We start from the raw sequence: 27,226 nt of genomic DNA on the forward strand, positions 1-27,226 counted from the left end.
AGAATCTTGGTCCTGAAGCAAAACCAGTTGAGAACCACTGAGTACTTTCTCGGATGACTATTTGTGAAATCATAAACATGAAGAGAGGCTGTTTAGCCATATTGTCAGGTGGTTCTAATATAAGCCGAGGCTCAGCATATCTGATTTGATTAGAAAAGAGATCCATTTCCACAGGAAGTCATCCTACACCTCTCACTGTACCACTTCCTGTTAGGGGCTGTACCAGAGGAAGTTGCTCAAGTTTCACATCAGAAAAAGTTGCATACCAGATACTAATCTGAAGAAGATTTAAAGGCTACAAAGCTTTAAGGTTGTCTCATATCATGACTGACAGCTCGCAAAATTGCATGCTCTGCCCTTTCGTATCTGTGTCACACCCCATAACTCTCCACAGGAGGTTTCCGCCGGTGAGAGGAATACTGCCACCCTCTGGAGTACATTTCGTTTTTGCTAGGACAAGAGGTCTCCTTTGAACTTTACCCTGAGGTCATGCCTGACTCTCATAAGCGCTGGAGTCCTGTGGGGATAATTACAAGAACAGACACCTCAGCAACCGTGGAAACACAACGAGCTCCGCTGTGATTGGTGGACGGTATTCTTTCTATCGGTCATGTTCTGATCTCTGACCTGCTGAGAATTTATAGTGAAGTAATGAGTGACACAATTCTAAGTAGATTGATAAAATATTGGGTTTTATTTTACTCAAATATCTAATGATACAAATGTAAAAAAAAAAAAAAAAAAAAAAAAAAAAAATTTAATTGCTGTCACTAAAATGTTCTATTTATTTTAAAATGTAACTGTGGTGCATTCTTAACTTATGATCATATGATCCGTAATTTTTGGCGGTTAATAAACAGAACTGTATGCGTCTTGCGGAATAACATTGTAGCCGGAGCTACTTCCCAGACAGCAACATAGTGTCGGCCCAGATCCGGCCCACATCTGGAATACACATGATGGATTCCACACGGCCCAGATGTGGGCCAGATCTGGGCCGACGACAGTATGTTGCTGTCTGGGTTATCTCTGTGTATGTCTATGACGAGCCACACAGTTATTGGGCTACTCCGCAGCGATACAACCCTTACCAGTCTAAAACAGTCAGCATATAAACACTTATTATAGGTGTACCGTAGTGACACAATATGTAACAATATGCGAAGTGTCAAAACTGAGCCTTTATGGGCACGCTGTGTTGGATGGAGGTCCCTGGATAAGGAATTACCAGATCACAGCTCAAGTCTTCTATCTAGTGGTTATTATATCTAATTACAACACAGGAGAGCTCTAGAGCTCTACCCAACGAGAGAAGTTTATGGCAAGCTCTTTTAACATTTAAAAGCTAAGTTTGACTATCCGGAATTAACATTGTAGATATCAACAATGTCTTTCTGACTAGTCGTAATTAAATTTTGTATAGTTAAAATTGTCATTAAAGATATCTGTAACGTAATTGTGACTAGTCGAAACGACAGATAGAGATATCTGTAATTCAGTTTTGACTAGGCAGAATGAAAGTCAAAGATATCTCAAACGTCATTATGACTAGTGCAAATTATTATGCATGACGTTGCTCTATTTTAGATATCCATAAATAAGTAATTTCCCCTCCCCGCCATAATCAAAGAAGAAGTGGGCTCATTTCCTTATTTCTATGAATGGAAGAAGAAAGAAGTCGTTATGTGTCGTGGCGTTGGATGTAATCGAAAAAAACACCAGAAAATGTTTTTTATAAACAAATAAAAAAAAATTATATACAATATTTTATATACAAAAAAATATATAAAATGTTACAATGCTATGTTTATGATCATGCTTAAAATTACGTAGGTTATTGTTGACGTAGGATTTATGCGTGAAAGAGATTCACACTAATTCACTTTAATAAATATGCTGACATGCATGCTATTCTTGCCATGGAAGTACAATAACATTAACTTCCTTAGATGAGAAAAAAAGTTCTTAGTTCAGATTAGTTCTTATTTTTAAATTTTTTTTTTTTCAGTTTGAAACAGTATAACTGTCATGATCCTGCCATCTAGTCCTTGATGTGGTTTAATTCTTGAGGCAGGATCATGACAGACCCATGTTTTATGTGTAAGCACATGGCCATTTGTTTGGGCTGTGTGCTTGCGTTGTCTTGTCACTTTACCCCGCCCCCTTGTTATCTCATCTTGTTATCATTATTGTATCATCGCCGTCACCTGTTTTCCTGATTAGTTTGCTCCCTATTTAATCCCCTCATGTTCTCTGTCCTGTGTCGGTACATTGTCTAATATTGTGTGTCATTCATTGTGAAACCTTGTGAGTATCCTGTCAAGAGTATTGTCTAGAGAAAGTTCTGTTTTTGCTGTTTGTTTATAGTCTAGTTAATTGTCAGAGTCATAGTTTAGTTTAGTCTCTCGTAGTCCTGTCTTGTCTAGTTTTGCCCCCTCGTGGGCTTTGTTTTTCCTGTTATTTGTACAATAAACTGTGTTCTTGTGACTACTGTCTGCAATTGGGTTCATCTCCACACCACCCCATAACAGAATGTACCGACCAAGACCGAACCCAGCGGACAGTATGTTCTCGCCCGTCGAGTCCCAAGCGGATCTTTTTGTTGAGTGGTGGCACAAGACAAATTCTGATATCAGAATCGCCAAGCTGCCGATTCCGCCTCAGGGAGAGAGGTCCATTAAACAGTACGCTCGGGTCGCTCATGAGAAGCGACTCTTCCTCCCTGACATCCTTCTCAACCGCTACTTCATAGCGGGTCTCAATGCTCCTCCTCCTCTTGCTGAACGGGAGAGGTTGGTAGACCGGCCGTTTTCTGACATGGTGGACTGTTTATCTCGAAGGGAGATGCGGGGCTCCATCTTGTCTACACCTGCCTCGCTACCTGTAGTCCCGGAGGGTCGCGTCCTGGCCGTTGTTACCCATGGTGATCAGGCTGGTTCCACTTCTTCTCCTGAGGCCTCTTCTGCACCCATTGAGCTCCGTGGCAAACGAGGGAGACGGACTTCGTGGGATTCTCCTTCGGAGTCATCCTCTACAGAGTCTGCGCTGCCCGAGAACGCCCTCCCAGCTCCAGTTATGGTCCCTGCTGAACATCTCCAACTAGTCGCTAGTCCGGCTACGGATTCTGCACCGCGTCCTAGGAGAAAGAGGAGGAAAGGAGCTTTCCGTTCTTCATCTCTTCCTGTTCCAGAGCCCGCTCCTGCGAGCGCTGTTCCAGAGCCCGCTCCTGCGAGCGCTGTTCCAGAGCCCGCTCCTGCGGGCGCTGTTCCAGAGCCCGCTCCTGCGGGCGCTGTTCCAGAGCCCGCTCCTGCGGGCGCTGTTCCAGAGCCCGCTCCTGCGGGCGCTGTTCCAGAGCCCGCTCCTGCGGGCGCTGTTCCAGAGCCCGCTCCTGCGGGCGCTGTTCCAGAGCCCGCTCCTGCGGGCGCTGTTCCAGAGCCGCGGCCGATTCAGCTTCTCAAAAGATGCCTGTCCTCGTTGCTGCCGAGACAATGTCTGAGTACTTGAAACGTCTTGTCCAAATTCTTGAAGTCCCCGTCTTGTCCTGAGTCTAAGAGCGCCGTATCCCAGTCAGCTGCCGTGAGCGCTGTTCCGAAGTCAGCTACAGAAAGCGACGTTCCAGAGACGGCTACAGACGACGCTGTTTCCGAGGCGGAGATGGGGAGCATTGGTTCCGAGCCGTCATCGGGGAGCCCAGTTCCTGTTTCAGCCCCACAGCCACCTATTACCCGTCCTGTTTTGTTACCTGTTTCCCCCCGTCAAGAGTCCTGCTCAGTTATCCACTGTACCCCCTGTCTCTGTCCATTTTCACACTACTCCACCCAAACCTGCCCGGACCCGTTGCCCGCAGCCAACACCCTCATTCCCAAGACCCCTGACCCACCGGTTTACCATGGACTCCCTCCTATGAACTTTGTTGTTCCTCCGCCCCCCCCTCCCGTGTTTGTTATTTTTACTGTTTCATCCCAACCCTGTTGTCGTGTTTTCTTGTCTGCCATTATTGTTATTTGTCATGTTTTGTTGGTTTGTGTCTGTCACAGTCTGTCATGTCCCGTGTTTGATGTTCCCTTGGGGAGCGTCTGGAAGCCGCTCCTTAAGGGAGGGGTTCTGTCATGATCCTGCCATCTAGTCCTTGATGTTGTTTAATTCTTGAGGAAGGATCATGACAGACCCATGTTTTATGTGTAAGCACATGGCCATTTGTTTGGGCTGTGTGCTTGCGTTGTCTTGTCACTTTACCCCGCCCCCTTGTTATCTCATCTTGTTATCATTATTGTATCATCGCCGTCACCTGTTTTCCTGATTAGTTTGCTCCCTATTTAATCCCCTCATGTTCTCTGTCCTGTGTCGGTACATTGTCTAATATTGCGTGTCATTCATTGTGAAACCTTGTGAGTATCATGTCAAGAGTATTGTCTAGAGTTCTGTTTTTGCTGTTTGTTTATAGTCTAGTTAATTGTCAGAGTCATAGTTTAGTCTCTCGTAGTCCTGTCTTGTCTAGTTTTGCCCCCTCGTGGGCTTTGTTTTTCCTGTTATTTGTACAATAAACTGTGTTCCTGTGACTACTGTCTGCAATTGGGTTTATCTCCACACCACCCCATAACAATAACAGCATTAAAAAGACGATTAAACTCCTTCGCCCTCTGGTTGCTCCGACGTGGTACTAATTACAAGTTAACAGTTAACATGTGCTATGTCATTTGATGATTTGAACAACACGCTCTGCTCCCGCCTAAAGTGTGATGCGGGCCTAATTTGCATACAGATATCTGCAACTTCATTTGGCCTAGTCAAAACTCTAATTCAAGATATCTGTAATTACATTTTGACTAGGCAGAATGAAAGTTACAGATATCTCAAATTTCAGATATCACAAATCAAAATTAATTTCAAGATATCTGTAACTTGATAATAGATATCTACAATTAAATTATGACTATCCCTAACTCCAGTTTGAGATATCTACAATGCCATTTTGACAAGTCATAACTCCAGTTAAAGATATCTACAACGTAATTTCGCCTAGTCAAAACTTAATTTAACATATCTGAAAAGGAACATGTAGATATTTTGAACTGAAGTGAATTAAAGATATCTTGAACTGGAGTTATGACTAGTCAGAATCAAATTGAAGATATCTCAAACTAGAATTACAGATATCTACAATTCAGTTGCAGATATCCGTAATTCACATTGTGGATATCTGCAACTAAATTGTAGATATATGTAATGATAAACCCCATACAAATGAATGGCAAAAGTGATGTCATTTGTCCTAGGAAGAATGTCTTTGTGGATATCTGAAATTACAATTATGGATAGGAAGAATGTAATTGCAGATATCTGAAATGTTCTTTTTGACTAGGCAAAACTGAATTACAGATATCGTACTCGGTTACTAACGTAACCTCGGTTCTCTCTAGAAGAGGGAACGAGTATTGCGTAAGTAGCTTACGCATCGGGAAAGTCTTCTTTCTTCGAGATCTGAAGCCAAAAAATTATCCTTAATTTTGTATTCATTGTCAACGCAGTGCAGCAGCCGACAGACCTAGGCAGGCTGTATAAGCGTACTCATTGGCTGCTCGGCTGCAACTGCTTAAGCCTATCGGTGAGCGCTCTCAACGCGGCAACCAATGAGGGCGCTTCGCGCCCTCCACACCCTTCTAACCGTCAGAATGGGCGTGGCCAGCGTGTATATATTCAGCGCTCACAGGCTAAAATTCTGGTTTTCGCAGTCTGAAGCGCAAAAGCTCGTGGCGCGACACGGCAGGTTACGCAATACTCGTTCCCTCTTCTAGAGAGAACCGAGGTTACGTTAGTAACCGAGTACGTTCTCTTACGAGAGGTTCTCTCGTATTGCGTAAGTAGCTTACGCATCGGGAACCCTTTGTCAACGCCGTGTGCGCCGAGCATCCAGCCCATGAATCCCAGGGAACCGGGGAAAACACTCTGCTGGGAAATGTGGCCGGTCGGAGAGACGGGCTAGCGTAGTACATGCACTTCATGCAGCATATGAAATAGAGCGGCGCGGCCGGTCTATGAACATAGCAGTACAAACAGTAGGGCCGGCAGAGCGAGCCCATACAGTACATAAGCACTCATAAGGGTAGGAGAAAACGACATAGTCGGTCTCACATGAAGAGAAAAATTCCCGTGCGGCAGAAATAAATGCGGGCGGCCAGCAGCGCGGGCCAGCACCGATAACAGCGCGTAACGGGAAATAGGAAACAGAACGGAACAGCCGGTCTGAGTCAAACACTTCACCCTGAGTAGTTACCAGAATAGCGCCAGCATATGAACGTAGTCTGCACACGGGAGCTGGGCAGAGCATACATGTCACTTATACCGACAATATTTTTGCCTGTAGGGCAGGAACTTCCAGGTTATAAAACCTCACGAATGTAGACGGGGAGGCCCAGCCTGCCGCCATACAAATGTCGTGGATAGAAATTCTGCTGGACCAGGCCCACGACGAGGCCATGCCTCTAGTGGAATGGGCTCTGATGCCCAGAGGGCACTGCAGGTGTTTGGAGGCATAAGCTGCTGCTATCGCGTCCACTATCCACCTGGACAAGCTCTGCTTCGAGGCGGCAAGACCTTTGGTGCGTCCGCCGAAGGAAACAAAGAGCTGCTCTGAACGCCTGAAAGCGGCGGAGCGCGTGATGTAAACTCTCAGCGCCCGGACAGGGCATAGGAGGTTATCACTGTCCCCACTATCGGATGCTGGCAGAGCCGAGAGGGAAATAACTTGTGCCCTAAACGGGGTTCCAATCGCTTTGGGGATGTAACCGTGCCTCGGTCTGAGAATGACTTTCGAGTCATTCGGCCCGAACTCGAGACATGCAGGGCTAACAGATAGCGCGTGCAAATCACCCACTCGTTTGACTGAAGACAGAGCTATCAGAAAAACGGTTTTAAGCGACAGATACTTTAGGTCCGCGGATTCAAGCGGTTCAAAGGGAAAAGCCTTTAGGGCCGCCAGGACCAAGGACAGATCCCACGAGGGAACCGAGGGGGGCCGCGGGGGGTTCATCCGTCTAGCTCCTCTGAGGAAGCGGATAATGAGCTCATTCCTTCCCATTGCCCGGCCGAGCGTCGTCTCAGCGAACGCTGTAATAGCGGCCACATATACTTTGAGCGTGGAAGGGGATCTGCCCTTTTCCAACAGCTCTTGCAGGAAGGAGAGCACCCGCGGGACCCCGCATGCGCGCGGATCCAGGTTTTGAGTAGCGCACCATTTAGAAAACACCGACCATTTAGACGCGTAGAGCCGTCTCGTGGAGGGGGCTCTAGACTGCGTGATCGTGTTCACGACCCCTTCTGACAGGTCAACGGGTATCCGTTGATCACCCATGCATGCAGCGACCAGCGCTCTGGATGGGGATGCCAGATCGATCCAGCGGCTTGGGAGAGGAGATCCTTTCTCACCGGGATCGGCCATGGGGGTGAGTGCGACAGCCTCACTAGCTCTGGGTACCAAGTTTGGTTTTCCCATCGCGGGGCTATAAGCAGCACTGAGTGGTGCGTTTCTCTGATCCTCGAAATGACCTGTGGCAACAGGGAGATCGGAGGAAAAGCATACAGCGGGAGGCTGGGCCATGTCTGGGACAGCGCGTCCTCGCTCTTCGAATAAAACTTCGGCCATTGAGCATTGTCTTTCGACGCAAAGAGGTCGATTTCCGCTCTGCCGAATAGGCGCCAGAGAAACTGGACTGTCTGGGGGTGCAGAGACCATTCTCCCGGGGGAATGTTGTCCCTGGACAGTCTGTCTGGACCGACATTCAGGTGGCCCGGCACGTGCGCGGCTCTCAGCGAGCGCAGCGAGCGGTAAGCCCACACGAGGAGGCGTTCTGTCAGCCTGCACAGGTTCCTGGATCTGACACCGCCCTGTCGGTTCACATAGGATACCACGGACATGTTGTCCGAGCGGACTAGCACATGGTGATCCCGTATGAATGGGAGGAAGCGCCTGAGCGCGTTCTCGACCGCTATCATCTCCAAACAGTTTATGTGGAGGCATTTTTCCCGGTCTGACCATAGGCCAAAAGCCGGTTTGCCCTCGAACAGAGCGCCCCAGCCTGAGGTGGAAGCGTCCGTCGAGATAACTTTGCGGTGTGAGATGGCTCCCATTGTCACTCCCCGCTGGTACCAGTCGGCCGCTAACCAGGGCTTCAGAGCTGAAACGCAGCCCTGAGTCACTCTGATGCGAATACCGCCGGAAGCCCATGCTCTGTGAGGCACTCGGGCATTCAGCCAGCATTGTAGCGGGCGCATTCGTAAAAGACCCAGCCGAAGCACTGCTGCGGCTGAGGCCATACAACCCAGTAGCCTCTGAAATGTTTTGAGAGGTACGGTGCTGCCCGGCTGGAGGGACGCGGCCAGGCGTCGAATGCAGTGCGCGCGCTGTGTCGACAGGCGGGCCGTCATCGCTACAGTGTCCAGATCCAAACCCAGAAAAGAGGTTGATTGACTGGGCACGAGCGAGCTCTTGGTCCAGTTGACCGTAAGCCCCAGGCTGTCCAGATGGCTTAAAAGCACTGTTCTGTGGGCGATGAGTTCGGCCTCTGACTGTGCTAGGATCAGCCAATCGTCCAAGTAGTTCAAAATTCGCATTCCCCGACCCCTCAGGGGAGCGAGAGCCGTGTCCATGCACTTCGTGAATGTGCGGGGTGCCAAAGACAGGCCGAACGGCAGGACGGTGTACTGATATACCTGACCGTCGAAGGCGAATCTCAAGAATGGCCTGTGACGGGGTATTATCTGGATCTGAAAGTATGCGTCTTTTAGATCGAGAGATATAAACCAGTCCCTCGGGCGAATTTGCGCGAGGATTTGTCTGGTTGTGAGCATTTTGAACGGTCTTTTCATAAGAGCCTTGTTCAAACGTCTCAGATCTAGAATTGGTCTGAGAGCTCCGTCCTTCTTGGGAACGAGGAAATAACGGCTGTAAAAGCCCGACTCGCTCATGGAAGGGGAAACCGGTTCTATTGCCCTTTTGCACAGAAGTGTGGCTATTTCTGCTCGAAGTAGATGTGCTACTTCCCCATTCACTCTGGTCTCGACACGCGCTTGAAAGCGCGGAGGGCGGCGAGCGAACTGCAGAGTATAGCCTCGTTTTACTGTGCTCAGCACCCATTCTGACGCGCCTGGAATAGCTTCCCACGCTTTCGCGTGTGCGGCCAGGGGCAGAATAGCCTCCGGGCTCTGATCGCCGCTGATCGCGGACTCGAGAGCTCGAAACGGAGGGGCGGGCGTGACGCGCGCGCTCTTGGTGCTTAGATACGGCGGGTCGCTCACAGCGGTGACCGGCCGTTTTACACACAGCGTCCCGGTGGCTTTTGACGGGGAACATACAGTGTGAATCACGACGCTCGAAGGCGGCGTCGGGGGCGAAGTAAGAGAGCGGATGTGTGAGCGCGTGGAAGCGGGCACAGCATCCGTGTTTATAACCTGACCGGTACAGAGGGGTTGTGTAACAGAGCGGGCAGTGGGTAGGTGTGGGCACAGCGGGGTGGACACATGACCTACTTTTAACACTCGAGCGGCTTGTGCCAGCTTTATGCGAGTGGGCTCTGTGAGAGACACGGGGTTTACAGTGCTTGTGTGCAGGGGTGAACACAGATAAGTGGGCACATTTACTGCATTTGAAACACTTACAGCGCGAGGCGCGCGACCAGGCATAATACTCTCTTTGAGATTTCTCTGGGTCGCCGTGAAAACGGCGGTTGTGTGCAGGCGAGAGGGTGAGTTCACCGGCTCGTTGGCTGCGAAATAAGTGTCTGCAGTAACCGTGGCAACGGGGACTGACAGAGCTTGAAGCTTTGACGACGGTCCGGCCGCGGCGGGACCCAATCGTCGCTTCTCTCCTCGGGCTAGGAGGATTTTGGAGGCTCAGGCTTCACCGCGATCCTCTGCCGGGGTCCCCGGGGAGGCGGCGGTCTAGCGCGGCTGGTCGAGCGAGAGCGAGGGCGGCCGCCCTGTCGTCGCTGCGAGGACGGAGGTCGAGCTGGACGCTGGGCAGAGCTTTGTGCAGGCTGGTCCGAAGGACGGCGTGCAGCGGGTCTGGAGCGTCGAGGCAGAAACAAATTCATTGCCTCAGAAGTCTTTTTCACCTCCGAAAAGCGGTCGACGATCCCGCTAACCGCTGGGCCGAACAGGCCGGTGGGGGAGAGGGGGGCGTTGAGAAACACCGCGCGCTCAGACTCCCTCATGTCCGCGAGCGTGAGCCAGAGATGCCTCTCTGTAACTGACAGAGAGGCCATGCACCTTCCAATGGCCTGGGCAGCGGATTTCGTGGCGCGAAGGGAAAGGTCCGTCGCGCTCCTCAAATCCGTAAGGGAAGCAGGCTCCGAGCGCTTCTCGTCCAGATCACGGAGGAGGTTAGCCTGGAGGATCTGCAGTACTGCCATAGAGTGGAGTGCTGATGCGGCCTGCCCCGCGGCGGCGAAAGCGCGGCCGACGAGGGCTGAAGTGGTCCTGCATGCTTTGGACGGGAGGGCAGCCTTTGAGCGCCAACGAGAGGGCGGGCAAAGGTGCGCTGCGACCGCCTCCTCCACAGGGGGGATGGAATTATACCCCTTCTCAGCGGCGCCGTCAACCTGTGAGAGCGTCGATGAGGCATGTGAAGACACTCTCGCGGAGAATGGAGCATTCCACGATTTCGAGAGCTCGCTGTGAAGCTCAGGCAGGAAGGGTGCTTTTCTGGACGCCGGCTGTCGGCGGCGTTGGTGAAGGAAGCAGCCGTCGAGTCTGTTCGGGGCTGGCTCTTCCGGGGAAGACCAGTCAAGGCCCAGCTGTTCGACAGCTCGCGTGAGGAGGCGTAAAAGTTCCGCGTCCTCGCCCGCTCGAGATCGGCCTGAATCCTGGACTGACGAGGAGGCAGTGGACCATTCCTCGCTGTCAGAGGCCAGGAGAGAACAGCTGTCCGCGGCGCGTTCACCAAACTCATCCGCCTCATCCCCTGAAGCGGCGGAGGCGCGGGCGAGAGCCGGCGGCTGCGCGGCCGTGAGGGGGGGCGGGGAAGGCGAGGGAGAAGCTCGAGGGAGAGACTCCGGCGAGCTTCTGTGCGCCTGGTTGGTCTCCGGCGGTCGCTGTGAGCGGCGCTTCTTCTTGCGCGGCCCAGCAGGGACGGGCGGGGAGACATGTTGGTCGAAAACTTCAAGCCGAGCCCGCAGGGTCGACATTGAAAGTTCCTCGCACTCGGGGCAGCCGCCTGTGGAGAGTGCGGTGGCGGCGTGATCGCGGCCAAGGCAGAGAGCGCAGATGTGATGGCGGTCTCCGTCGCTGAGCGGGGCGTGGCACGAGCCGCAAGAAAAACGGGGCATTTTTAGAAAAACGCCCCGTGCTCTTTTAGAGAAGAGGGTGTGTTGCAGTAGGCGAACACACAGCAGTGAAAAAGGATATGACGCCGGATAGCGTAGCAGGCACGGAAGGCTGAAGGCGGCGAAGGCGGCCGGCTTCTTCAGGCGCTGTCCTAGGCTTGCTGGTCGCTGGTTTCAACGGCGGCGGCTTCTCCAGATCCAGCGATGCGAAGAGCTTCGCTGAAGACAAGAAAATCAGAATTTTAGCCTGTGAGCGCTGAATATATACACGCTGGCCACGCCCATTCTGACGGTTAGAAGGGTGTGGAGGGCGCGAAGCGCCCTCATTGGTTGCCGCGTTCAGAGCGCTCACCGATAGGCTTAAGCAGTTGCAGCCGAGCAGCCAATGAGCACGCTTATACAGCCTGCCTAGGTCTGTCGGCTGCTGCACTGCGTTGACAATGAATACAAAATTAAGGATAATTTTTTGGCTTCAGATCTCGAAGAAAGAAGACTTTCCCGATGCGTAAGCTACTTACGCAATACGAGAGAACCTCTCATAAGAGAACTGCAACACATATCCAGTCTAACTGTTAAATGTTAAAATGGCTTGCCATAGAAGTGTAATACCCGTAATATCACTTGAGCTGAATGGCGCTGTTGTGTCAAGAAACTGGGTCCCGTGAGTCACAATTGAGGCTTGAGGTAGACTATAGTGAAAATAATGTAGATTAAAAACTTCAATGTTATAAATTAATCTTCTAAGGGAGTAGGCCTACTATGATAGACATATGTAGCAAAATAACAAGTGGATTTTGTTTTCTAATTTAAATTATGTAGCAACTCTTCATGAATTTATTTTCATGTCATGAATATAGCTTACTTAATTTGTGAACTGGAATACAGCAATTTAATTTTTTAAATTAAATTAAATACAAAAATGTTTTGTGCATTTCCATAACATATAGCACATGATACATAACTCCACTCTCTCTCTACTAGCCACTGTCCGAGTGAAACAACATAAATATCCATTGTATACGATCCAGTATAAAGCTGCAAATTAGAGGGAGGTCCATCATGAGCAGATGCTTCTCTGCTGTCACACAATTATCAGATGTTATTCTCTGCATTGATCTTCTGAGGTCATGAGAACCTCACACTGATGGGAGGATGGAGGCAGGATTCAGATTGTGAGTGCAGACTGAATCTCCTGCTAGGTGTCAAAATTGCCTAGAGGGAGAAGAGGAAATGAAAGGGGAAAATATGTTAATGTTAAAAACAGTGAACGAGAGTAAACAATCGCTTATTATCCACCTCGTTTGTGAAGCTAGGGATATAGCAATTTAAATAGAATAGAATAGAAACGTTGATTGGCAGCTAGTAAATGCTGATAAAGTATATGAAGCACTAAAACGATATACTTCAGCATATTTAATACAAAAAAAAATAAAACAATAATATGATGAATTAAACGATGTTATGTTATATTTTGTGTGACATACATAGCTCTAAATTCGGATCAATATTTAAAGATTTAAGAGACTTTTATTTTGAAAATCCGATATGCCTGTCCTGTATAACCCTGTTGTGGTACATTTCACGCTGGTAATTCTGGCTGATTCATTGTAGACGGGCTGAAACTTAGCTGGCACTTTGACACTATCTCATTCTCACTGCACAGGTAAAAGAATAATACATATTTTCTATCATAAAATAGCTGTTTATGGAATATTGCGGTCTGCGGAGGCTGTGTATGTTATTATAAACGCTTAGTATGTTGTTGAGTGATGTAGTAGTTTTGCCTCTAGCATCATCATTAGCCTTTCTTACAGTTGTTTAGAGGTTAAATTAAATTCTACATGAATAAAATCAAAATTATTTCACTTATTTTACAGTATATCTTATGTCTACACATTGTCGTTTTCCCGTTGTTTGTGTTCTTATAAGTGTCATGTGCCCGTGTAAATAGCACCATGCTAAACAGCTTAGCATGTTAGCAGTTGAGGTCTGGCAGTGAATTAAAATACTGTCTGAGTATATCACAAATAAAGGGTTTTTAATATTAATATTTGAGGTTAACACCTTGGAATATTTTATTAGATACAGTTAAAAAATAGTTCATTATGATAGGTAGGTGTTTTTGAATACTTACTACCTATGTGAATGAATAATCATGATTTAGCAACATTCATAACCGTGCCCAGTGCCTTTAATATGAAAAAAAAAAAAAAAAAAAAACTGACAAGCTTGTAAACTAAAGACATCTGCTTGTTTCTTTGTGTCTAGATCTAAGGAATGGACCGGCTTTTGAGGCTTGGAGGGGGGATGCCGGGACTCAGCCAGGTAATAATATTTATTCTGAATCTGATATTAATATATATCTGATAAACATGATGTTGTGAATGGCATCTGCTGTGAGTGACAGCAGCTTGCAGTCATTAGACAGCTAAATACTAAAGATTGCATCAATCAGCACATCAACACTGATGTTTACTACAACTGCCATCAAACACACTGCGAGATACTGGGAGACAGTCACTGACAATCTCCATAATGCACTTGCATGTTATTAGTGGATATTTAAAATTGATAAATGTCCATTAAAAGGTTCTCATTAAGGCGAATCGTCTTAAATGGTTTTTAAAACTGGTTAAATTTAAATTGTTAGTTCAGGTCCATTAAATATTCACAGATAGGCGTACAGTGTTTCATTTTTAAAATGTATAAGTAAATGTTAAAATTAACATAAAGTACAATTAATAAATGCTTTAGAAGTATTTTTCATTGTCATTTTATGTTATCTAATGTGGTTAACTAATTTTAACAAATGGAACCTTATTGTAAAGTGACAGCATTATTTGTTTAAAGAAATTAATATTTTTATTCAGCAAGGATGCATTAAATTAAAAAAGTGACAGTAAATATATTTCTAATTTTACATATTTCTATTTAAAAAAAGATATATTTCTATTCATTTAACTTTTTATGTAAAATATGAACCAGCACAGCCGTTTTCAACATTGATAGAAATATTTTTGTTCAGTAATTTATAACATATGATTTAATATAAGTGATTTCTGAAGGATCATGTGACACCGAAGACTGGAGTAATGATGCCGCAAATTCAGCTTTGCATCACAGGAATAAATTAAGATTTTAAAAAGTTATTTTGAATTTACAATATTTCACAATATTATTTTTACCGTATTGTTCATCAAATAAATGACCTTGACCACATAATAATGATATTTATTTGTATATAATGACAAATAAATGACCACACCTTGGTGTGACTTCTTTCAAAAGCATTTAAAAATTTTAACAACCCCAAACTTTTGAACGATAGTGTATAATTAAACACTATTTCATACTGAAAAACAACAATCTGAAAACCAGCCCTGCGACCAAATGAAATATGCCTAAAATCCTTTATAACCAGAGTGAGAGATCAACTATGGCCTTCACACCAGCTTAGACTGTATTAAGATTTTTTTTTCCAGCAAGGTTAAAAGCATTTGATTCGTACATAATGACATCTGTATTACTGCAAACGCTTCCTGTTAGTGAAAAATCCCTGTGCTTGAGATTTTCTGGGAACTTCATGTGAGCAGAGATGTGTCAGGTGGTAAGCAGGTGCACAAAATATGATGCTTTTTTGGGTGGTGTTATTGAGGGTGGGGGGGTGTCGGTATTCTGAGAGTGTCCTCATGTGGTTTTTCTCAAGGCATGATGCATGATGGGTAGAGAGACGTCTCTCAGCTCTCTCTGCCAATTAACACTTCCAGTATCAGGCTGCCTCCCTCTGATTCACACCCCACTCCAGCAGGCAGAACGGAAGAGAGAGAAAGAGGGGGAAAAACAGGGGGGAAAACCACCCATCATTCCTTTCTTTTCTTCCGTGCTGGTTTCATACCCTTATTTCCGCAGCTGCACATGCTTAATGTTTAAAACTTGATGATATTTCATAAAGGATTGATTGGATTTTGGACAGTGTTGATTGGATTTCTGCAGTTCCAAATGTAATTTTCTCAGTCCTCGTGAGCTTTGATTGGCTGTTTGCTGTTCACACGTATCCATATGGCCTAATGTGTGCGTATTTGATGATTATTGAGGTACATAAATGTGTACATGACAATTACACAAGGGTCGCTTAATCTCGAAAAGATGTTTCCCAAGGTGACGGATGGATTTTGCAGGATCTCTCTTCACTCCTCTGTTTGTCGAGTGTCACGCTGGCATCAATCCTGTGCTTTAGGGGGCAGCTGTCAATCAAACAGCACTGACGGTCCGCACTTCTCAATCTAGGAACAATTCCTGCACCTGCATTTGTGTTCAGATTTGAATACATTTTATTTACAAAAAGTACTGGTACAACATTGATAATATATAACTTACTCCATTGGATGACTTGAAATATTTAAATGAATACATTATTATGAATATACTAATCAAACTCAAATATAAATTAAAACATAATCAAGTAAACTGCAATCTTTTCTTTCTCTCCCCTCAATAAGTTAAATAATGTTCTTATCGAAGAACACGCAGTTCTTGAAATTTCTGGAATCGCGTAATGAATAATGGTTAATTTAATATATAAATATTATTTATATATTATTATTATTAATAATTATTATATATTAATATATATATAATCCATTTACTATCATTAAAGGGCTGGTATTTATGGCAAGCATATTTGATTTTTAACCATTCCTAGGTAACAACCCTCTACTTAAGCTTGAGTCGCCATTGGCAAGTACATTTTTAGTTATTCAGTCAAGAGCATTGAGTGATTTTTTTTTTTTTTGTCTTTTGTTGTTTGATTAACATTAAAAACACAGACAGCAGCCTAATATTAGGAATATTAGGCTGTTGTCACTTTAAGACACAATTCAAGGATCCAATATACTGATACTGTACACTTGCGTTGTCTCTCCGACCTCATTTAAGACATAACCAACAATGTTTACTTGGAAACTCGGCAAGACAGGCATGTTGACGTAATTTTGTGTGAAATTCAAGCGAAAGAAGATGTGAAAGAGAAATAAATACAGTATTCACGTGCTGACAGACTTGGCTTTCTGAATGTGCGCACACAAAACTTCTCACTCAGCGCGAGTACCGAATTGAGCTCTCTTTCGCGTCTTTTTTTGCTCGCACACATTGGCAAGGCTTAAAAACACATGCAAATGATAAACGATGCAGACTGACAGTTCCGACAACTTTTGGCCATCGTTTGGATGTCCACATGTTCTTGTTCAAGAAATGACTGGCTATTGCATTTCTTTTTTAAAGAAGTGACCAAATATTAAAGATTTACATAATGTATAATACATAATGTATATGAGTTATTGTTTAGAATATTATGTACTACATTATGTATTTTCACAGTGTTGTTCAATAAGACCATACAATTACTTGATTTTGATACTTTATGTAAACCAATTATAATTACTTTGTTGTTATTATATATGTATTTTAGGTCTTTTTAAAGGGTATTCACTAAAAATATTATAAGATTGCTTAATCTTCAAAATAATTGGCAATTACTCAATAGAGCTGGTAAGTCCCGCCCATCCGTAAAACCCCACTGGACCTCTAGGTTGAAAAATCGTCAATGCAAGTGAATGGGAGAAAATAATTATTTTCTGGTCTCGTTTGAATTTTGCCATGAATGTGAACATATGTTGTCTGTGAATTTTTTATATAATTTTTCATGTTACGAGTTTGACAGTATATGGTATGATTCTTCGGCTAGCAGTTGTGGAAAAGACATAACGAGAAAGACTACATGTCGCCTATGTGACGTCACCCCATAAAGTTGACTTACCCGTGGTTTTCGCCAACCTCAACTATTTTGTCCTCTCCCTGAAAGAAGGCGGTGAAGTGCATCAAAGACACTGCCATGTTTAGCGGGATCCGTGAGCTAGTGTCCATGTGCGAGTGGTGGTGACGTTTCAAACGCGTCGAACAAAGTCCACAAAGTGCTCTCACACAAAGTCTAACCGTATCAAACTTCTACCCGCTAAATTGTAAAATTCTTTACACGAAAAATTATATTAAAAATTCACAGACAACATATGTTCACATTTTTCACGATTTTTGACGATTTTTCAACCTAGAGGTCCAGTGGGGTTAGCGGAAGGGGCGGGACTTACCAGCTCTATTACCAAAATAATCGTTAGTGACAGACAGCCCTAGATTTGTTAAGGACATAAAACGCACCTGCATTGTTTTACAATTTGTGACTTTCATTTCTTATATAGTGTTTCTTAAAAATATTGTCTTGTTTTTGTAACACCCAAAATCATGCATCGTCTCGTTTTTTTTTTTTTCTATCATGAATTGCAGTATTTGTATTTTTGTACTAGTGAAAATAGAATTGTTGATATAAAAAACTAGTTTCCTGGGAATGGTTTGGAGTCAAATCGGCTTGCCATAGAGTAAATGAGCAGTCCTTTGCTAAATAGATTTGATTCCCCTGGACTGAAGTGTTACTGTGTGTGTTTTCTGCAGGGTCCTCCCACAGATGCCCCTGCTGTGGACACAGCTGAACAGGTGTACATCTCCTCCCTCGCCCTGCTGAAGGTCAGAACTCAGGATACACACAGTTCCTCTCACACACCTTCTCTTTCATACCTGTTCTCGTGTAGTGTAATAGACTCTGAGTCAATTCTGTGTCTGAAATGATCAGTTTTTAAGGGGCGACTCCTTTAAAGCCTGTTAGTAAACGGCCCCTGTTATGATTTGCTTATAAAACAACTATTTGTTGAGGAGTAAGTCATATGCAAATGTATTTGCTAGGGATGCACAGCAAATTTGATTGATTACTATCTCTATTGCGATCACACTCACGGGACATTGCGGTTCATCTTCAAGAAAGTTATTATTTGCATACATTTTAAAGCCATGTCAGTTTAAACTACTATGGTTTTCTGAGCGCACGGAAAGCTGGCTGTCAGATGGCGCATCACGTGAATCTAAGTTCTCTTTCACGTCTCATTGGTTAAGCTGTAAAATTCACACAAGGTTGTGTCAGAAACACTCAAAGTTCACATAAACACATTTTGAATAATAGGTGTGCATATTTAGAGCTGCTTCAGCAGAGCTCAATGGTAAGGATTTTTTTCTACTGGCCTGGTTGGGTCAGTGGTTCAAATGTTTAGATACCAGTGAAATATCACAATTCTCTATTACAATCATGATACTACTACAGCAAAAACTACTAGCCTAATTCATGTAAATGTAAAACATTATTAAAGACAAGTAAACAGTAATGAAATAACAAATAATTCAATTACAAATAACACAAATAGATACAGATAAAAATGAAATAAATGGTGCTTTTTAGGTTTTCAGGTAGGTCTAACTGTAGTGTTCAGGTACAGAATTTTAATAAATAGGCGTACATATTTAAGTTGTTTAACATTCTATTAATTTGTTACATTTACATCATGGACATCCTTCTCTGATTTATCCATTTTGCTCTCTGATTGCTCGGTTATCTGTGTTTCTTTGTCACAAGCACTGTACTGTACATGTTGCGTGGTATCGGTTGTTGGTATCTAACCACACAAGCGCAGTATCGGGTCGATACAGATAGTGGTATCGGTATCAGTGCATCCCTAGTAATTGCCCATGTGTCGTCACAGATCCCACAATATCAAAATGAGCTGTTTTTGGAGCTTGATTAAATACTTTGTTTATAATGAGGAGGATGTTTTAATGGTAAAAAGAATTTGATTTCTCATGTTATGACCCCTATAAGAGAAGAAGAACCATTGTTATTTTTCCTCTTTCATTCCATCTGTTTGTTTGTGTGTGTAGATGCTGAAACACGGCCGTGCTGGTGTGCCGATGGAAGTCATGGGTCTGATGCTGGGAGAGTTTGTGGATGATTACACTGTACGCGTGATTGACGTGTTTGCCATGCCGCAGTCAGGAACGGTGAGGGAACATTTTTTTAACCCTAACCCATATTGCTATACTCTATCAGGGTCACTGCGGGTCCTTAAAAAGTCTTAAATTCAGTTGTATCAAATGTAAGGCCAATTAAATATATTAAAGGGTATAAGAAAGTCTTAATTCTCATTTCAAGAGGTCTTAAATTTGGGGACAGAAAACTGGAATCACATGACTTAATGTAATTATTATACTTCAAAAGGCTATGATTTAATTGAGCACTGCATGTTTCAAAGTAAAAACGCAACACTGCATGTTCTACAGGCTCACAGTTTCAGAGCAGTTCGCAATCAATGAGTACCACACATTTATTTCAGGAGATTGCTTATGATCTATTGAATTATGACAATGTTTACCTTATGGTCATTATCTCATACCTGCAAACTCATTGCATGTCTAAAAAGCATAGCTGCATTTTATATACAGGGTTTACCAGAGTAGTCATTTCTGCTGTTCCATAAGTGCCACCTACTGACAGAGAGTGAAATTGCATTTTCATTCAGCGAATGGATCGAAAAGAAGCTAATGCGCATTATAAAAATCTCTCTCTCTCTCTCTCTCTCTCTCTCTCTCTCTCTCTCTCTATATATATATATATATATATATATATATATATATATATATATAATCGTCGTTTTTACAGTCATTTTATGGTTTGGATGTTGCCATAGATTTAGCTTACTCTTGGCAATTTGGCAATAACTTTATTTGTGCAGGGCTTATATTTGATTTTAAAAACCCTGCAGGTACTCTGATTACTGTTGTATTTCTAAAGATGTCACTTCACCTTTGAGTCGGTGTATTTGACAGCAAGCTTTACTGTGTTTTACGCTCCTGAGCGATTCTGACTGTTTGTTCTGTTGACAGGGTGTGAGCGTTGAGGCCGTGGACCCTGTTTTTCAAGCCAAGATGTTGGATATGTTAAAGCAGACGGGAAGGTGAGAGAATCTGAGTGAAAATGAAAAGCTGTTCTGATATAAAACTGTATGTGAGATAATGAGGGTTTGGGATCTCTGTGTAGGCCTGAGATGGTGGTGGGCTGGTACCACAGTCACCCTGGTTTTGGCTGCTGGTTGTCGGGTGTGGACATCAACACACAGCAGAGTTTTGAGGCGCTGTCAGAACGTGCTGTTGCCGTGGTGGTCGATCCCATCCAGAGCGTCAAGGGAAAGGTAACGGCCCATAAACACACACAACGCAACACTCGTTTTAATGGAATTGGTCATTATCTAGAAGTGTTTTCATTTTTGGGTCTCCTTTTCCTTTAAACGCACACTAACAGATGTTACCGCTTCACACACACATTCTGCAGAGATTCTTCTTTCTTTTCTGCTGTATATGTGAACGGGCGCTCACACTTCCTGTCAGAGTGTGAGAGTGTCTGGATGTCTGTGATTTTTCTTGTCTGCTTGCCGCTGTGAGCTCTATTAGCACCCTCTGAACCACGTGAGATAGTGTGAGGACTCCATCTCATCTCAGTCCTGTGTTGGGGGATGGGGACAGGAAGAGGAGATGCTTTTATAGGAAGAGGAAAGCGGCATTAATAAAGGATGAAAAAGAGAAAGCAAATGACATATAGTAACATATAGATATAGTTCAGTTTGATTGATTATGGATGTAAATATTTTTAAGCCTGACCAATAATAACATGCATATAAAAATGTATTAACTGTGCCATTCAAAAAAAGTTTAGAGTAAGATTTTTTTTATTTAAAGAGGTTAGTGTTTTTATTCAGCAAGGATGCAATGCATTACATTGATCAAAAGTGACAGCAAAGCCATTATAACGTAACAAAAGAAATTTCAAGTTAATTCTGTTCATCAAAGAATCATGACAAAAAAATGTATCGTGGTTTCCACAAAAAATATTACGCAGCACTACTTTTGATAATAATAATAATAATAATAATACATTTTTATATATTAGAATGATTTCTGAAGGATCATGTGACACTGAAGACTGGAGTAATTATGCTGAAAATTCAGCTTTGCCATCACAGGAATAAATTATATTTTAAAGTATATTAAAATAGAAAACTGTGATTTTAAATTGTAATTATATTTCAATATTTTTCTGTTTTTTATCAAATCAAATAAATGCAGCACTGGTGCACATAAAAGATTTCATTCATAAACATTCAAAAATCTTAATGACCCTAAACTTTTGAACAGTAGTGTACATTCTTTATGATGCTTACATTATTGTAATACATCTATTATTATTTATGTGCACAGAGAGTAAATTTGACCAATAATAAAATAGATTTTTACTGAATATATTGAGTGGTGGAGGGGGACAGGAATTAAACACTTAGCTGAACTTTAACTTTAGTATTTGAGCTGAAAGGTTTTATTGCATTGCACTTGTTTGTTTTGGGTTTTAAAATATTCATGTAACACACCTCCAGAGTATCATCACGTCTCTGTGAACACAGTACAAGTGCTTTAAAAAGGGTTTGTGACTTCTTCGTGGTGTCTTTCTCCTGTGCACCCTCCGAGCATCACGCACTCAGCCTGGCAGAGGGAACGTCCCCCTCAGCACAGATGTGGAGCACTGCAGGATTTTACACCAGTTCATTCAGTCAGGATCTAACGAGTCCCCAGGGTTCAGGAGGCGTTACTTTGTGCTCTTCCAGACAATCTGCTCCCTCTCCTACTTAACACTCTTTTGTCCAAGAAAAAAACTCCCATCGCTGTGATTTGGTCTAAGGCTTTACTTGTTTTATATTTGCCTTTTATATTCTCCATAACATACTATTTAAAATCAGTAGGTGTTTTGTGTACCTGAGACCCAATTAAAAAGCCTAATTAAAAATTGTGACACTGCATGTGAAACAAGGTATGATGCATAATGAAGTCTTTTTTTTTTTGTATTTCTAAAAGCTTTAATAGAACTTAATTATTTAATCTTTATTATGGCTAAAAATCTGCCCACATCGCCATATTCCCTTTAATTTTGTAAATAGGCCATGATAATATAAATAATACAATGTAATTCATCATAAAAAAATGTATTATACAGTTCTATATTTGGTTAAAAATATGAAAAACTGTTTAACCAGCTTTCCATGTCTTTATTTACTAAACGTTTTCAAGCATTTTTTCTTCAGATTTAAAAAAAGATATAATAAAATCAATATAAATATATTCGTTTTATATGTGTATGAAGTGTCGTACTAGAAATATGTATTCATAAATCATGAATATAAAGTTATATTCCTGAATATAGATGTAAAATGGAATATATATTTACATCCTGAATATAAAGACATCACTTATCTAAACCAAAGGGAGTATTTTTTCCTCTACTTTCAATTTTACTGATCACTGTTTTCTTTTTTCTCTCATCTTTTTTTTAATTTTATTTCACTCGTCCACTTTTTTCTTAGTAAACTCTTATATCAATATATTACTTGTATACTATTGTCAATAAATGTCCTTTGTAGCTAGTCTAATAATATAATATTATATAATAAAATCCTCAATGGCACACTTCTTTCAATTTTTACAGTAGCTGTCGCCAACTCCTAAACCACCAAAGTAACTTCTAATCCTAAATATTTAGATCCACAATGGAGGAAAAAACTGTCACAGAATGTCACGGTTTTGCAAGAGGTGTTCAGCTCGATGCTGGATAAGAGGTTTATAAAGTCGCCACCATAAATCGTCTGTCACCTCTCTTCCAGTATGTGTGTGCATGGCTGTGATGTTTCTGTGTGTGACGGTTGCTCTGCTCAATAGTGTTCATGTGGGCAGGCTTGACCTGTGTGTGAGCTCATGTGCGTTATCATCGCATATGTGATGTGACAGCAGCACAAAGCCTGCGCTCTTACTGTAAATGTCTTTTTTTTTTTTTTTTTCTGTCCTCTGGATTAGATCAGATTTTATTTCCTGGTGTCCTCTCACTCTCTAAAACCAGAGTGAGGTTATTTCGTAGCTCCCATAATGCATTCAAACGAAAAAATCCTTTTTATATATAAACTATTGATTTGCGCAAGAATGTGAATAACACTATTCATTTTCCTCCTCCAGGTTGTGATTGATGCTTTCAGGCTAATAAATGCCAATATGATGGTACTGGGTCATGAGCCACGTCAAACCACTTCTAACCTGGGACACCTTAACAAGCCCTCTATTCAGGTTACATTTTTATATAGAATATAATTTTTTATATTTATGCAGTAGAAATAATGTATATATTACTTTTAATGTAGAATTTTACTAAAAGTCATATCTCTTGTGCAGGCTTTGATTCATGGACTCAACAGACATTATTACTCCATTACTATCAACTACAGGAAAAATGAATTGGAACAGAAGGTTTGAACTTGTTTTAATATGCTTTTTGTTCTTTGTTTGTTAAGACCAGACAGTCATACTGTGTTTATGTGTTCAGATGTTACTGAACCTCCATAAGAAAAGCTGGATGGAGGGTCTGACCCTGCAGGATTACAGTGAACACTGCAAACTGAACGAGACCATTGTCAAGGAGATGCTCGAACTGGCCAAGAACTACAATAAGGTGAGAAAATGCACAGGGACGTGGGTGTCTGAAAAGTTCAATGGATATGGAGCCTTTCATTCATGAAGTATGTTTGATTTCATTTTTTTTTCTTCCCGTCCCTTCAGGCTGTGGAGGAAGAAGACAAGATGACTCCTGAGCAGCTTGCCATTAAGAACGTTGGAAAACAGGTCATTAGTTTCTTCTTGTCTCTTTCTTTATATTGTAGGTGGTTTGTCATTATATTTACTAGGGCTGGGTTAAAAATATATATTTCTCGATTTGATTTTAATCAATTCTCATTTTGAAAGACCTTTATTGATTCTTAGCGCCCGTTTGCACCTGGTCACTTTATGCGTTTTCTCTGATTGGATGGCTATCCAATCGTGTAAAGACCAGGTGGCAATGGCCTTCGTAACGCTTTTGAGACGGATTTAAATCCGATCACTCGAACCATTTCAGGAAGTGGTCTGAGACGCTTTCCAGACAAAACTGGACAAGTGTAAATGCATCTGGTTGTTGAAAGCACATTTTACTTCTCCCAAAATAAACGTGTTCGAGAGTGTTATAGGCTGTATGACGTGATATGACATCACTACAGCAACACGCATCGTCGCAGATGAGTAGCTGAGCATCTGTTCAGCAAGCCATGTTGAGCTCATATGTGACCCTGGACCACAAAACCAGTCTTATGTGTATTTTTTCTAAAATTGAGATTTATACATCATCTGAAAGCTGAATACACAATCTTTCCATTGATGTATGGTTTATTAGGATAGGACAATATTTGTCTGAGAAACAACTATTTGAAAATCTGGAATCTGAGGGTGCAGAAAAATCGGAATATTGAGAAAATCGCTTTTAAAGTTGTCCATTTCTATTGGTGATAGTGCTGCATCCATTCACAAAAATAATTGTTTTATATATTTAAGGTGGGAAATTTACAAAATATCTTCATGGAACATGATCTTTACTTAATATCCTAATGATTTTTGACATAAAAGAAAAAACTATAATTTTGACCCATACAATGTTTTGTTGGCTATTGCCACAAATATACCCGTGCAACATAAGACTGGTTTTGTGATCCAGGGTCACATATCGGTTGCTTTCTTCGACGCGAACTCTGTTAAATTTGCAAATAGTGCGAGAATTCAAGATCGGATTTATATCCGTTTTGCTGAGACACTTGTATGTGTAAATGGAACCGTGGAAGATGGCTATCCGATCAGTAAAGACACATGAAGTGACCCAGTGTAAACGGGCCCTTAAATTCCAAGAATCGATCTTTCAGTCTATGCTGTTTTCAGAAAGAATAATAATGTTGTATTATATATAACGTTATTATTATAAGAAACTTCCTTATGTGCAATTTAAATGTAAGTTGCCTACAAATCATTTAGTTTTAACCTTCAGTATTATAGTGATGAACCAACTGGGATTCCTTGTACAGATTCCATTCACAAACAACCAGAGTTGAAATCAAATTGGGGTGCTTGAATCAAAATGGAATCGAATTGTGAAATGTGTCAATGCCTAGTCCTTACTGTAAACTATAGGTGATCTGGCAAATACTAGTGTGTATAGAGATTTACGGGCCTTAATGGATCACGTCTGCTGTTCTCTTTCTCTCTGTAGGATCCCAAACGGCATTTGGAAGAGCATGTGGATGTTCTTATGACATCCAATATTGTGCAGTGCCTCGCAGCAATGTTGGACACAGTGGTGTTCCAGTGATTTCCCTCTCCGTTTCTGTCTGTGCATAAATGTTCATATTCTACAACTGTTTTGTCTTTTTAAGAAATAAACACAAAATTCCAGTAACGCCATTGTCTTTCCTTCATGGACATCAAGGAAAGGTTGCACATGTAGAAAACAATTGTTCAAACTCTAGAAATGACCAAAAAATTCTTTGAGATTCATTATGCAGATCTTGAATTATTACTGCAAAGGGATGTAGTTTCAGTGTAAATCAGTTGTCCTTGCATTTCCCCTTGAAGTTCCTGAGGAATGAAATCTCTGAGGGAGATTTTCAGAGAACAACAATGAAACGCCTTATTTAAGATGACAGCACTTCAGGACGACGCATCAGTGTGAAATATTTATTTGTGTGCTCGGTAAACATGGTTGTTCCTGTCTAATCGGTTTCACTTGATTTCAGAAATATTTTGAAGCCACCTCTTTTTAAACCCATCTCTAATTCTGTCCCTTTGGATCAAGTAGCGTTGTCACCGATATTAAGCAAATATGTAACTATTGCACAATAGCCCCCTTCATGGTGATATAAGAGGATTATTATATTGTAATGACTGACTGGCTGTAAATTATTTTACTTCTGGGCTATTTTATTGCTTCCGCTAATTTTTTTTTTTTTTAAGAGACCAGTACAAAATGTAGAAAACAACTGACCTAGCAACAACGTAAGCATTGCCATACTATGAGAGAGAGAGATAATATGTAATGCATGTTACTTTTTTCTCTGGACTAATTAGATACTTGTTTAGCTACAGTGTTGTGTGAATTGGGACGGGACTTGATTTGATGCATCGGGAATTGATTGGGTCGTTGTGCTTTGCTATTGTTGTGATGTCATGTGACTGACTTTTTTGAAGTTTAGTGACAACATGTTACAATATTTATTGTTGCATTGTACAATGACTGGTAGGATACAGTTTTTATTATTGTTTGACAAAAAGTTCAAGATTTCAATTCCATTCTTGTGATTTGATTCCGATTTTGATTCAATATTGACCAATTTGGATACGTGTTTATTTTAAAATTTATTTAAAAAAATAATCTCACCTAATGCTGTAAACATAGAGGGCCCAATCTGCTGGTATTATTAAAGGTTAAAAATAACAAATTAAATTGAATATAATGCAGTTTTTGTTATAATAACAATTATTTAATGACATAAGTAAAAATATAATAAATATGTAATATAGTGCTCAGCAAAATCTCCTCTCAAGCTATTTTTGCTATTCAATTATCATTAAATGGCTTTCCTGAGGTAAATGTAACGTTATGTGACATAATTGTTCTCCTGCTGTTATATTGACCTCTTTCCGTGGTTGAAAAACACTAATTGGTCGATATTATGTATACTTTTGGTAAGTTGTACTGCATCTTTAAATAAAAAAGTAACAGATGATCGGTTCACGTGCACTTGAACTGAGGCGCTCAGCGATCTGTCACGTCACATTTACAAGCGCCAAACGTATTTTTGTCTGAATTTCGTAATAAAATTGACGGAATCTAAGAGCTGAGAATTAGTTTAATATTAAAAGTATCTCTTTGCTCCGCAATTTTTCTGTGCGTGAGAAAATGGATGTGTGGCGTGAGAGCGTGTGAAAAGTGTCAATTGCGTGAGTCTCTTATGTTGGCAGCTCGATCTGTTTATGCCTATTTGACCGCAATATAAACCTACTGTGATGGTGTAGGCTAAATACTGAAAAATGAA

The 27,226-nt window shown here is 42.2% G+C and overlaps 1 protein-coding gene across 1 annotated transcript; it reads left to right on the plus strand.

Annotated features, from left to right (window-relative positions):
- The first annotated feature begins 12,837 nt into the window (after positions 1-12,837).
- Positions 12,838-26,896, plus strand: psmd14 (proteasome 26S subunit, non-ATPase 14). Its single transcript, XM_081357451.1, has 11 exons — positions 12,838-12,981; positions 13,587-13,643; positions 17,820-17,891; positions 19,131-19,250; positions 20,133-20,203; positions 20,287-20,437; positions 23,298-23,405; positions 23,511-23,585; positions 23,662-23,787; positions 23,895-23,957; positions 25,405-26,896. Exons 2-11 carry the CDS (start codon positions 13,596-13,598, stop codon positions 25,501-25,503), a joined length of 933 nt encoding a protein of 310 aa, XP_081213577.1. The 5' UTR covers positions 12,838-12,981; positions 13,587-13,595; the 3' UTR covers positions 25,504-26,896.
- Positions 26,897-27,226: the final 330 nt, after the last annotated feature.

This window comes from Scardinius erythrophthalmus, assembly GCF_964197995.2.
Source record: "Scardinius erythrophthalmus genome assembly, chromosome: 25".
NCBI classification, from domain to species: Eukaryota; Metazoa; Chordata; class Actinopteri; order Cypriniformes; family Leuciscidae; genus Scardinius; species Scardinius erythrophthalmus.